The 12330-nt window shown below is 27.5% G+C and overlaps 2 protein-coding genes across 5 annotated transcripts in view; one reads left to right on the top strand and one right to left on the bottom strand.

Moving 5' to 3' along the window:
• Positions 1–4826, top strand: part of LOC117175991 (flocculation protein FLO11) — a 47409-nt gene extending 42583 nt beyond the window's left edge. For all 3 annotated transcript variants that reach the window (XM_033365913.1, XM_033365912.1, XM_033365911.1), the window contains exons 6-10: positions 265–335; positions 438–631; positions 3963–4090; positions 4260–4475; positions 4619–4826. In XM_033365913.1, coding sequence (XP_033221804.1) covers positions 265–335; positions 438–631; positions 3963–4090; positions 4260–4475; positions 4619–4795 — 786 coding nt within the window. In that variant the 3' untranslated portion in view covers positions 4796–4826. The remainder of the gene's footprint in view (positions 1–264; positions 336–437; positions 632–3962; positions 4091–4259; positions 4476–4618) is intronic.
• A 2549-nt stretch (positions 4827–7375) lies between these two features.
• LOC117175992 (protein SERAC1) overlaps positions 7376–12330 on the bottom strand; it is a 12921-nt gene continuing 7966 nt past the window's right edge. For both annotated transcript variants that reach the window (XM_033365914.1, XM_033365915.1), the window contains 6 exons: positions 10312–10507; positions 10026–10190; positions 8178–8305; positions 7935–8087; positions 7674–7820; positions 7376–7562 (listed from right to left, as the gene is read on the bottom strand). In XM_033365914.1, the coding sequence (XP_033221805.1) occupies positions 7381–7562; positions 7674–7820; positions 7935–8087; positions 8178–8305; positions 10026–10190; positions 10312–10507 (971 nt within the window). In that variant the 3' untranslated portion in view covers positions 7376–7380. The remainder of the gene's footprint in view (positions 7563–7673; positions 7821–7934; positions 8088–8177; positions 8306–10025; positions 10191–10311; positions 10508–12330) is intronic.

Raw genomic sequence — 12330 nt, 5'->3', positions numbered from 1 at the left:
GCATACTCTCAAGTGTTTGAAAATTCTAAAACTTACAAGTCGAAAATGTTGAAAAACTTAAAAATACGCCGATGTTTAAAGTTCCTCAATTTAAAATTGTTATAAATCGGTATAAATTAATAATTATAAATTACTTACATTTTTTAATTGAGCAACTTGAATTCAGAGAGGTCAAAATTGACCTATTTGAAATGGTATTTTAAATTTAATAATTTTAAATATTCTTAATCTTAATTTATTTTTTAAAAATGTATCTCTTTCCAGATGAACACCATATTTTCGAAATCTGCTGTTTTTAGAAAGTGGTTCCAGAATGTGCGAATCGATGCATTCAGGTATTACTATTAAATTTTAAATATTAAATATCATCACTTATTACTTCAATGTATTTAAACAGAAATTGCACCCCCTAATATTCCCGATTTTTACTACTTTAGCCAGGGAAGTATACTCGTCGATTATTTCGTGGAGCTCAATAATCTACACGAAAGTGTCAATACGCAGCAACTGAAAGTTATATTCCACGATTCTCTGAGGACCCACAATAATAATCGGTGGAACGAAACAAAGACTAAGGGCCCATTGAAAATGGGAGATTTTACCATTGATCCAAAGTTCACTGACTTTGTCGGTAAGAATGCTTAATTTCCCCCCCGAGAAAATTACACACATATTTGCTATTGTAATAATTAATCCAAGGCGTTTAGTGACCCTAGAAATCTGGGATATCTGGAAAATTTTATGTACATTGAAAGACGGGAAAATGCCGGGAATTCGTGAGCAGATTCGTGAGAAAATCTTTAATATTTACTAATCAAAACATACCGCAGTCAATAGATTTGTCACTAACGCCAGCATAAAAGTCAAACTCAGAGAAGTTTCTTGTGCTTTTTTTCTGCCTTATTTCTGCTATTGTTTTGTCGATATGTCTGTTATTTATAAACAAAGCATTTGGGAAAACTTTTTTTTTCATTTTTTCTAGTAAATTTCTGATCACTTATATCCCTGAGTTTTGAATTTGAATCGTTTGAATTTTAAAATTGAAGCTTAACCATTTTTAAATGCAAACGCTGCATAGTTACACGTATAAAATGGAAGCTCTCAACATTATTCAATTAAGCAACTATAAATTGAACAGTTGTAAGATTTCTGGTTAAAAATATAAATCCACGGATTTATTCCATTTCAAATCAGGCAGGTTCTACACTTGAAGTTGCATAATCTCTTTAGGACGAAATATGTTGTTTTTCGGAGGAAATTAGGTGATACGTGTTTTCCCGACTTGCAAAAAAAGAGGAAATTTATGCGAAGTTATGCGTATTTGAATTTTGTGCTTTATTTGTCAAAAAAATTGTATTTAAATCTCTGTAACTTTTGACCTTCTTGATATGTTTATCGTTTTCTTTTTGATTTTGATAGCGTTTATTGACTTCTTTTTAAATCCATTGAAGAAATTGAAAAAATGTTCTAAATTAACAAAATACCGGCGGTTTTTGTGAATATATTAAAAGTAGATTTTCTCAAAAAACCTGCAATTGTATTTTTTAAACATTTTTGGTTGAATATGCACATTCATAAGGAATACATCTTGGAAGTTTTATGTGGAATAAAAAACTTTTGTGGTCAGGAGAATTTTTTTTCATAAAATCGAAATATTTAATTTTTCTCACAAGCGATGGCAGATACGAAAAAATGTTGTGACAAAAGTTTCCATGTATAAAAAAGTCCTATGAAAAATGCGACTTGCTCTTTTGCGATATGTTGAGTCGTTTACAACAAAAATTATATTTTTAAGGAAACAAATTCTTCCTTCTCAAAAATGGCATAGCCCGCATAAAGCTGATAGCATGCCTTTCTTTTATTAGGAGACGATTTTCAAAAACTTTGGGATGAATAAATAAGGTGGGGTTTTTCAGAAATCTTTTTAATTTTTTCCTTCAAATTTGGAAAACATGAACAAAATATTTTCTCGGAAGTCCCACACTTGTTTGCACACAAAATTAGAAAATATTATTATATGAAAAAAAATCTTGTGGCCACAAAATTTATTCAGTCCGCATATAATTCACAATAACTCTTCCTTATAAAAATGTAGATTCAAGAAGAAATTGGCAAAAAATATAATTGTGTTCGATGGAATTCAAAGGAAGGTAATAAATGGTACAAAAGTCAAAAAGAAAACGATAAATGCCTCAATTAGATCAAAAGTTATAAAGGATTAAAAAAATAGGAGTTTTTTTGGGAAACTAAGCACAAAATTCAAATACGCATAACATCAGACATTTTTTTTCGCAAATTGGACAAATATGTATCGCCTAATTTCCTCTACAACCAACATATTTCATCCCCGAAAGATTGTACCACTTCGTGTGCAGAACCTGCCTAATTTGAAATTGATTCGTTCCACGTTATCATTTTCAATACTTTAAATTCAAGAATTAATCAATACATTTTTAAATATTTAACATCACATAATTTTGAAGTCCTTCTAAAATTTGATTTGCGATTTAAAAATGCTACTCTTCATAGTTTAAATTTAACAACCTGAATTTTCAACCATTCAAGGCTTTCTATTTGTAACAATTCAGTTTCAAAATTTTTAGTATCTAATGTTTGATTTATAATTACTGATTTTAAATAAACACACAAATATTGTTAAATATTGAAGAAAACAATCTTTTTTCAATTAAAAAATTTCTATTTGCAATGGGTTAAAAATGAAATATATTAGACTGAAACAATATTTGAAAATAGGTTTTGTAAATGAATTGAATTTTATTTTCGCTTAATTATGTATGTTAATTTGAAATTATTTTAATATTTAAAATATTTGGTAAAGTTTCAATTGGACGTTTACATTTGTTTAACTACTAAGGTTTTCAAATTGAAATAGTTCAATTTTTTAAAGTTTTAATCTGTAAATTATCTAGTTCTACACAGATTTAGAAGACTTAAAAAAGGAAAATTGTTAAACTTAAAGATTTTAGAATTACGCATTATAATCTGAAAAATTTCATAATTAAAAAAGTTAAAAATTGAACAAAACTTTTTTAAAAAGTTTAAATCAAAGTTATTTAAATTTGCATTCATAAAATGATTAAATAATTTTTTCTTCTAAAAATGTGTTTTTATAAAAATGCATATATAGTGAACGTTTTTCCAATTAATTAAAAAAAATTTGTTATATTTTTTTGTATACGTCGTTTTGATTGGTCATTATTGTGAAAAGCAAATATTTCATATGAAACATTTTTGTCACGATTCAAAGAAAGAATCTTCTAATTTTGATAATAAAACGAATTTGTAATTGTTTTGATCCAAGCAGGGTAAGAGAGATAACATTTCTGCGTTTAGTGTATAATACTTGGTTGAAATATTTTTACCATTCTTTCAGAAATATTGCACAATTCTTATATCTCACATGTCTTTAATCTTTAATTCTACCTTGTTTTAAATTTTAGTTTAGAAATAATAAATGTCGTTTTATTTTAAAGGTATTTTCTTTCAAACTTATCATAAATTAGTTCTCTTAGTACAATCTAGCCGATCCTTTTTGACCGGGAATTTCACACATTTTTTTAAAGAAAAAATGATTTAATCATTATTTTAAATATTTTGAACTTCATATTACTTGATATAAATGCAAATTCAAATTACTCTGATTTCAATTTTTTAAAAGTTTTGTTCAATTGTTAACTTTTCAATTATGAAATTATTCAGTTTACAATGCGTAATTTTAAAATCTTTAAATTTAAAAATGTTCCTTTTAACTTTCCTATCAACTTTGTAAACCTTTCTAGTATCTTTTAGTATTTTTTTAACTAGTAATGAGGTGCGAAATTGAAACACATATATCACAAGAAAAACCCGGCAAAAGTGTTAATTTTATCCGAGAAATCCGGGAATTTGAAAACGAAATTTCGCTAGAAATCCTGTAAATTATTTTAAATTACATTTTTCAGTGATACCGAAAGCGACGACACCAGCACTGACTGGTAACGAAGATAGACTGATCCCACAATGGGCAATTGCTGTAATAGTCATTGGAATTGGAGGTTTACTCTTCATAATCGTGTTTGGAGTCTCTGTGGTAATTAACCCTCATTTCAATTTTTTCAATTTTTATTTATTAATGAAGTTATCGAGGCTTATTATAAATTGAGACATCTAAGAGTTATAAATTCATTTAAGAAAATGCAAATTTTTTTCTGAGCGAATTGATTCCTGAAAGAAATATATATTTAAAATGATATTTTCAGCTTGCAAATCGTCAAAGCGTGGCGAAGTTAAAGCCTTCGATGATGGCTATGTACGATGAAGAGACGACGAAAAATGTAATTCATGCAACTCACGCTCCGCCCGTGCAAAGATCGAGCGATTATCCAAAAGCGGACATTCACACAATGTGGAACGACCCAAGCTCAGCGTGGAATGATAAATCCTACGATAAATCCTTTGAGTCAAACTCTAACAAGGTACATACTTTACTTTCAACACCTGAGCATTACGAAAAATTCCAAACTCTCCTTTCTTTTTACTTTCATGTAGTTTTGTTTAAAACTTGAAATTCCTCTCGAGATTTTGCCTCCACTTATTTGGAATTCACTCGACGTTTCAGGTTTTAATGGACGGATCCATGCACGAGGGCAAAAAATACAATATGTACGACAGTTGGCGATCCGAATGGAATGGGTATTATTACAACCCGTCACACACGAGCAGTAAATATGGAGGATATGACAGTACTTCTAATTTATCGCGCCATCATCATCCTGACTATGATACGAACTTTTGATTTGGAACTAATAAATAATGTCTTTTTAAAAGACGCACTCTCTCATTTGAAACTCCCTTTAGAAACTTGATTAATCTTGTAATTAATCTAATAGCGAATTCGGTTATCCTGTATTGGTGCATTCCGACCTGCACAGAAGCAGATCGGAGAAGAAGGAAGAAGTAAGAAGAAGTAAGATGGAGCAGCCGGAGTGCTCTTGGAGTACCCCAGTGCAGGATAAACGAATACGCTATAAGTAAGGGGCTTTCCATAAACTACGTCACCAATTTTGTGCTATTTTTAACCTCCACCCGACCGATTTTGACGTTGCATTTGTAACCAAAAATGATGAATTTTAACCATAAAAATTAATTTTCTAATGAAAAGGACCAACTTTCATTAAGGATATAATATCAAAATATAATAATATAATAACTTAATATAATAAAAAATAAATAATAACCAAAAAGGATGAATTTTCAACCATAAAAATTAATTTTCTTTTTAAAAAAACAACAAATTTTCAACAAAATGCATGAATTTTAACCAAATACAGTGAAACTCTTCTATAACGCCGAGTTTGGGGCTGACCGTGGGTGGGAACTAACTCATTATAGCCCGCTACGCTATTGTTTGTTCACGCCTGAGTATTCGCCTGAGTGGCAACCGCTGACCCCGCGAACCCCGCGTAGCGCCTGTTACACCTATCTGCAGCGTGGCGTCAATTCTCGGAAGGGCTATAGAATGGAGGTCTATTAAAGGGTTTCACTGTAGTGGAAATTATTACTAGAAAATATCAATTTTCACCCAAAAAGGGAATACTTAAATTTACAGTTAAAAAAGTACTTTTCAACAACAAAAAAGGGAATTTTCAACAAAGAACGTTAATTTTCTACCCAAAAAGACGAATTTTCAACAAAAGAGTTATGTTTGCAAGCTAAAAAGTCTAATGCTTTAAATTGAAAACTGCTTTTAGACTGGAAATGATGAATTTTCAAAAAGAAAATTCAACCAGTTGAACTGAACACAAAAAACTACTTTTTTTTAACAAAATACTTTAATCTTCAACTATCAAAATAAAATTGTAACAAACAATATTAATTTTCGATAAAAAAACAACGAATTTTCAACAAAATATATGTATTTTCAAAAAAATTGTTCCATTTTTAGAACAAAAAAATGAATTATCTACGAAAAGTAATGTTCATATTATAAATATGATTTGTCAACGAAATAGTTGAACTTTCTACAACAGTAGTTACATTTTCAGTCAAAAATATGATTTTTCAACAGAAAAGTTAATATCAAACCAAATATTCTAATTTTCTACAAAATAGTCGTATTGTTAAGTAAAAAGTTAATTTTCGACCAAAAAGGATGAATTTTCTATCAAGAAATTTTCTATCTACCAAAAAGACGAATTTCTAACAAAATACATTAATTTTCAACAAAAAATCGAATAATTATACTTTTAGTTAAAAAAATTATTTCTCAACAATAATAAAAAACGATTTTTAACAAAATAATTAAGTTTCCAAACAAAGTTTTAGATAATTTTCAACTAAAATTATGAATCTTCAAAAAAAAAATTAATTTTCAAAAAAAGAGTTCAACCAAATACTTCAATCTTCATCTAAAAAGAATATATTTTCAAGAAAGCATTAGAATTTTCCACCGAAAATATGATTTTTTAACCAAGATGAACAATTTTCTAACAAAGAAGACGAATTTTCACTAAAATACATGAATTTCTACCAAATACTTGAATCTTCAATTAAAAAGGAAAAATATTCAACCAAATACTTAGATTAGCATCTAAAAGGGATAAATTTTCAACCAAATATTTTATTTTTTACCTACAAATTAAATTTTCAATGAAGTAGTTGAACTTTCAACCAAAAAGATGATTTTTTAACCGAAAAAGTTAATTTTTAACAAAGAAGATGCAGTTTCAATAAAATAATTAATTTTCAGTAAAATATATAAATTTTCAACCAAATACTTGAATTCTAAATAAAAAATGAAATAATTAAATTAAGAGTTGAAAATAATTCTCAAACATAAATTATACGAATTAAAAAAAGAATAGTTAAAATTTCAATTACATATTACAAATATACATATTTAATAATAGAATTTTCGACAACCAAAAAATAAATTTTGATCAAAAATAGTTGGATTTTCTTACTGAGTTCTATGAATTCAGTTCGCATTTAGGTGGAAAGATAAAAAATGGGAAAACAGAACAGTTTCTTGAAAACAGGGGAAAAGGAGGAATTCTCTTTAAAAAAAAGAGGAAGGAAGGCGAAGTGATTTTCATTTATCGTTGTAGGGTTATTTTTCGCAAACTTTGTTCAAATGTATTATGAAAAACATATGAAACATTATGTAAGATCGTAACGCTTTCATTGGCTGGCAATGCCCCCCCCCCCCCGTCACAAGTAACGAAATTTATTCTTTCTTTAAAAACTTAGTTTGGTAAAGTTTGGTCATTCCAGAATCTAAAGCTATTTTTGAACTTCAAAAATTAAATTATAATGAAATAAAAACAATAACATTAATAATAAAGGGATGAAAAAAATTGAATAATACCTTAAAGACTTCGCTTACGGAACTTTATTCGACATCGTAAAATAGTCTTTCAGTATTTTCGATTTGTGAGCCGAAGCGCCAATATGTCGCCTAACGATACTTAATACTTTTTGGTATAAAAACGATTGCCTATTTGCTGGTTTACATATCGAAAGATGATCTTGAGGTATCTCAAAAAATTCACCAACTCCAGGATCTGAAAAAAAAGGAATCGTAAAATGGAATTAGATGGATAAATTCAACGGTAATAATATTTGTTAATAATAAATCACTGAGTCCTTCTCATTTGTAAAATGAGCCATTTTACCTGCAGATTCTGGATTGACGAACTGAAGTCGAAATTTTAAAGCCGTGACGAGTGTAGATTTTGTTTCACTAAAACTTACGACGTCCATTGGAAACCTATCCAGCATCTTCAGGAAGTTGTCGTGTAAGTTCAGCAATTCCGGAGATTCTAAAACAAATTGAATTTCCAAATAATTTATGATTTCAATTAATCGAATTTAGATACTAAATTGAATTAATGTTAACATTATACAAATTTTAAAAAGGTAACAATTTTAATTACGTTCACGAAGTTCCTTAACTTCAACGGATGGCCAAATTAGCATTTCCGTTGTTTGATTTAAAGCAGCAATACGAGAACCACGATGTGGTGTACTGTAGAATATTATTCCTCGTGTGTTTTTGCAAATATTATGTTTGTCGCCGTTCTTCCATTCTGAAATCGCAAATAAGTCAAGTCGTTTGTTTCGAAAATTAATTCTAATTTCGCGCAAATTGTACTTTCTTTAAACTTGATTCTTCGTACCATCAACTAGCATCTTTTTGGCGAGTAATCCACCCATTGAGTGACAAACCCACATGACAGGTCTTTTTCCAACTCCGGCTAAATTTAACTTTCTAATGAATTCGTCACTTCTTTCTTTAATTGTACTCCTGTAATGAAGTTTCAAAATTATAATTTGGCATCACTTCAAACTATTTGCTTCAGTATGAACAGGGTGTCTAGTCAAATCTAATCAAAGACATTCCTGACAGCTCCAGGTTTTTTCCAGGTATCTCAAGTTTTTTCCATATATAATTTTTAATAGTAACGAGCAATTCAAATATTTCGCATTTTTCAAAATAATTGACTCGTAATATGTATAGTTTCGTAAATTTATTATAAATAATGTTTTTCTTCTATTTTCATGTGGATTCAATTCATATGTTTAATTTAGAAAGCTTTGGAAAATTATATTATAAGATATTCAAATATATTAGCATTGTCGGTTAATTCAGTAATTAAATAATACTAAAACATAATTAACCATTTCTTGAATTTGTTTCTAAAGTCCATAAATTTGAATAGTAGTTAAAAATATATATATTTTATCTTCTTATAATTAAAATTTAGTGCACATTAAGGTACACTTAATGTCATTACTCTATTAAATTCAATTTAAACCACTTCAAATTATACAAAAATAATCACAAAAATATTCAACCAAAGTGATAAGTTTTCAACTAAAATGATGCATTTTCAACTAGAATAGATGAATTTTAATCTAAAAAGATAAATTTTTAACAAGAGTTTCAATTTCAACCAAGTAGTATTTTCATTTTAATAATAATCATCAAACAAGATGATTAATTGCCTAGAAAAAAACTACTTTTTAACAAACTACATTAATTTTAAATGAAATAAGTGAATTTTTAACTAAAAATGGAATAATTCAATTTTGAATAAAAAGAAATCATTTTTAACAAAGCTGATCTTTTTTATCTAAGCTGATGATTCTCTATCTGGGATAGTTGAATTTTAAACCAAAAAGATGGATTTTCAACTAAAATAATGAATTAATTAGAATAGTGAAATTTTCAAACAAAAGGATGATTTTTCAACCAAGAAGATTAATTTATACCAAAAAGACGAATTTTCAATTAAAAAAGGTAAATTGTGAAACAATATTGAAAAGATAAATTTTCAGTAAAAAAAATAAATAATTTTCAAACAAAAGAAAACTAATTATCAAAGAAAATCGTGCATTTTAAACTAAAATGATAAATCTTCACCTGAAATAAATACATTTTCAACTAAAATAATAATTAATCTGTAATTAGAAGAATTAGATTTTCAACCAAAAACATTAATATTAGGTGAAAAACATTAATTTCCAACCAAAAACATTAATTTCTACCAAAAAAGACAAATTTTTAACAACAAAAAAAGAAGATGGAATACTCAACTTACACAGTTATATTTTCAGTTTAAAAAAATTAATTTAAAAAAAATGTTTGAAAAAATAGTTAAAGTTTTAAATGGAGTAGTTAAATTTTCAGAAAAAAAAATAATTTTCAGCAAAAAAGACGACTTTTCAACTAAGAAAGAGTTTTCAGTCAAGAGAGAGAAAAATTGCGATCAAACTATTAAATTGTCAACCAACAAGATTAACTTTCGAACATTTTTCACCAAGAGGGATAATTTGTATATCAAAAAGAACGAATTTTCAACAAAATACTTGATTTTTCAACTAAAAACATCAATTTTCAACCAAAAATAGAATAGCGAAATTTTCAGTTAAAACAATTAATTTCAAACAAAATAAAAAAAGAAATTTCAACAAAATAATTAAATACTGTATTATAAAGCTATTTAGGATATTCAATCGTTTACCTCATTCCTTCTATTGGACAAAAAGGTGTCCACATTGAAAGATTCGTTTCGTAATTAATTCCAATTACGCGAACAGAAGGCACATCTTTCGGAAGCCAATCTTTGGGCCAACACTGAGTTCTACAATGCTCCTCCTCCTCGTTTTCCTGCATACAATCATCATCTCTAAAATAAAAAATAAGACACTAGAAATAAAATAAAGTTAAGAAATAATATCAAGCCCTCAGAAATAACATTTTAAATTATAAATTAAATTCTAAATTAAATTTAAACAAAATATATCTACCCTTTGCAGGTGAATGGACCACAAGCTCGACAATTAATATTTTCAGGACAGTCATGAAGGATAACTTCAAAATCATGACCAATACGTTTCCACTCCTGCATTTTTAAATCCCGAGCCAAATCCTTGAGAAATTCTTGTGGATATTCGTCGATCATATCAGAAAAAGAATCCGGGCCGAATTCAGCGCGAAAAGGTTCTAAAATTTAATTTTTGAAAATATAAAATTAGAACCACATTATCTATTAGAAATTAATAATAATCTACAAGTGTTCGCAGAGATGATTTTCTTTCATTGACACTCTTTTTCAAATTAGTTTCCTTTATTATTTAAAGTTTAGAATCACATAAGTGTAAAAATAAAATAATACTGTTTAATGGTTAATGTATTAAATTCTTTATGAATAATATAAAATCTTTGAAATTGCAAAACAAAATAAAATTATTAATTGGAGACTTATATTTTTTAAATAAATTTATTTAACGTTTTAATTGCTGTTTCTTTATATTTCTTTTTCAGTTAAAATCTTTAAAAAAAATGTTTGTGACTTCAAATTCTTGGAAAAAAGAAAAGGCTTTACGCTTTTTGACTTCTGATATTGGTTTCAGTAAAAATAAATACATTTTTAAATATATTACGATTACCATTTTTTAATTTCAAGCAATTTATTATATAAAAAAGTCCGAATAATTATGAATATTATAACGAATGTATGACTTTCTCCATTTTAATAGTATAAGAACTGTAAATTAAAAATTTTGTAATTTTCTTGATTAGTTATGAGTTTGAATCTTTGAACATTAATTTATCGGGAACTGGAATCGTTTAAAATTAAACAAATTTGAATCAAAAGCATTTGAAATGGAATAATCTCATACCGAAACATTAAACATTGTTTCGCTTCATTTTTCCAGCTTCCAAAATTGTATCATTTGTAAATAATTCTATTTTATGGTTGAACAAATAGTTGAAACGAATACTTAATTAAATAATAAATTTAAGCCTGGGGTGTTCACAATTGCTCGAGTAAAAGCTTAAAATTAAATTGAACAATTTAGACAGTGTTACTAAAATAACTAAGCATTTCAAACTGAAAATTAATCCATTTTAAAACTTGAAAAGGGGAACATCTTCTAGAACATTTAAAATTGAGAATTTTTGAATTTACATTGCAAAACAAATGTTTTTATATTTCAGGCAATAAAAATGTCTCTAAAAACTTTAAATATTCTGAATTGCCTGAATTCTTTAAATGTTCTGAATTTCTTAAATTCTTTGAACTGAAATCCTTGAATTATTTTAATACCCTGATTACCTTGACTATGGGAAATTCTCTAAATTCTTAAAGATCTCTGAATTACTTGACTTCTCTGAAGTTTTGTAATATTCTGAATTACATAAATTCTTTGAATTTTCTGAATTCCTTGAATATTTTTAATTACTTACATTCCTTAAAATTCTTTAAATATCCTGAAATCTTTGAATATTATGAACCCTCTGGATTAACTGAATTCCCTAAAAGCTCTGAAGTACCTCAAATTCTCTGAATTGGCTAAAATCTTTGAGTATCATACATTTTTTAAATATTCAGAATTCACTGAAATCTTTGAATATTCCGAATTCATTAAATTCCTTGGATTTTCAGAATTCTCTGCATTCCCAAAATTCTATGAATTTCCGAAACTCCTCGAATTTTCTGAATTCAGAATAGTTATGGTATTCAGGAAATTCCAAGAATTCTCTAAATTTTCTGAATTTTTCAAATATTCTGAATTCTTTTAAATCGCTCAATTCCTTCAATTTAGAAAATTCACAGAATTCGGAGAATTGCGAGAAATTCCCAGCATTTGGATGATTGAAAGAATTCAAAGAATTTCAGGAATTCATAATATTGAAGCAATTCAGAGGATTTACAGAATATTAGTTAAAGAAAGTAAAGATATAATTAGAGCAGAAGAAGAGATAAAAATACAAAACGACTTTGAAGGAAGCAGGAAACTACTTTATAAAAAAATGAAAGG

The sequence above is a fragment of the Belonocnema kinseyi genome, chromosome 7 (assembly GCF_010883055.1).
Source record: "Belonocnema kinseyi isolate 2016_QV_RU_SX_M_011 chromosome 7, B_treatae_v1, whole genome shotgun sequence".
Lineage (NCBI taxonomy): Eukaryota > Metazoa > Arthropoda > Insecta > Hymenoptera > Cynipidae > Belonocnema > Belonocnema kinseyi.
Note: the sequence above shows the minus strand (reverse complement) of the source record. Positions and strands in the feature narration are given on the sequence as shown.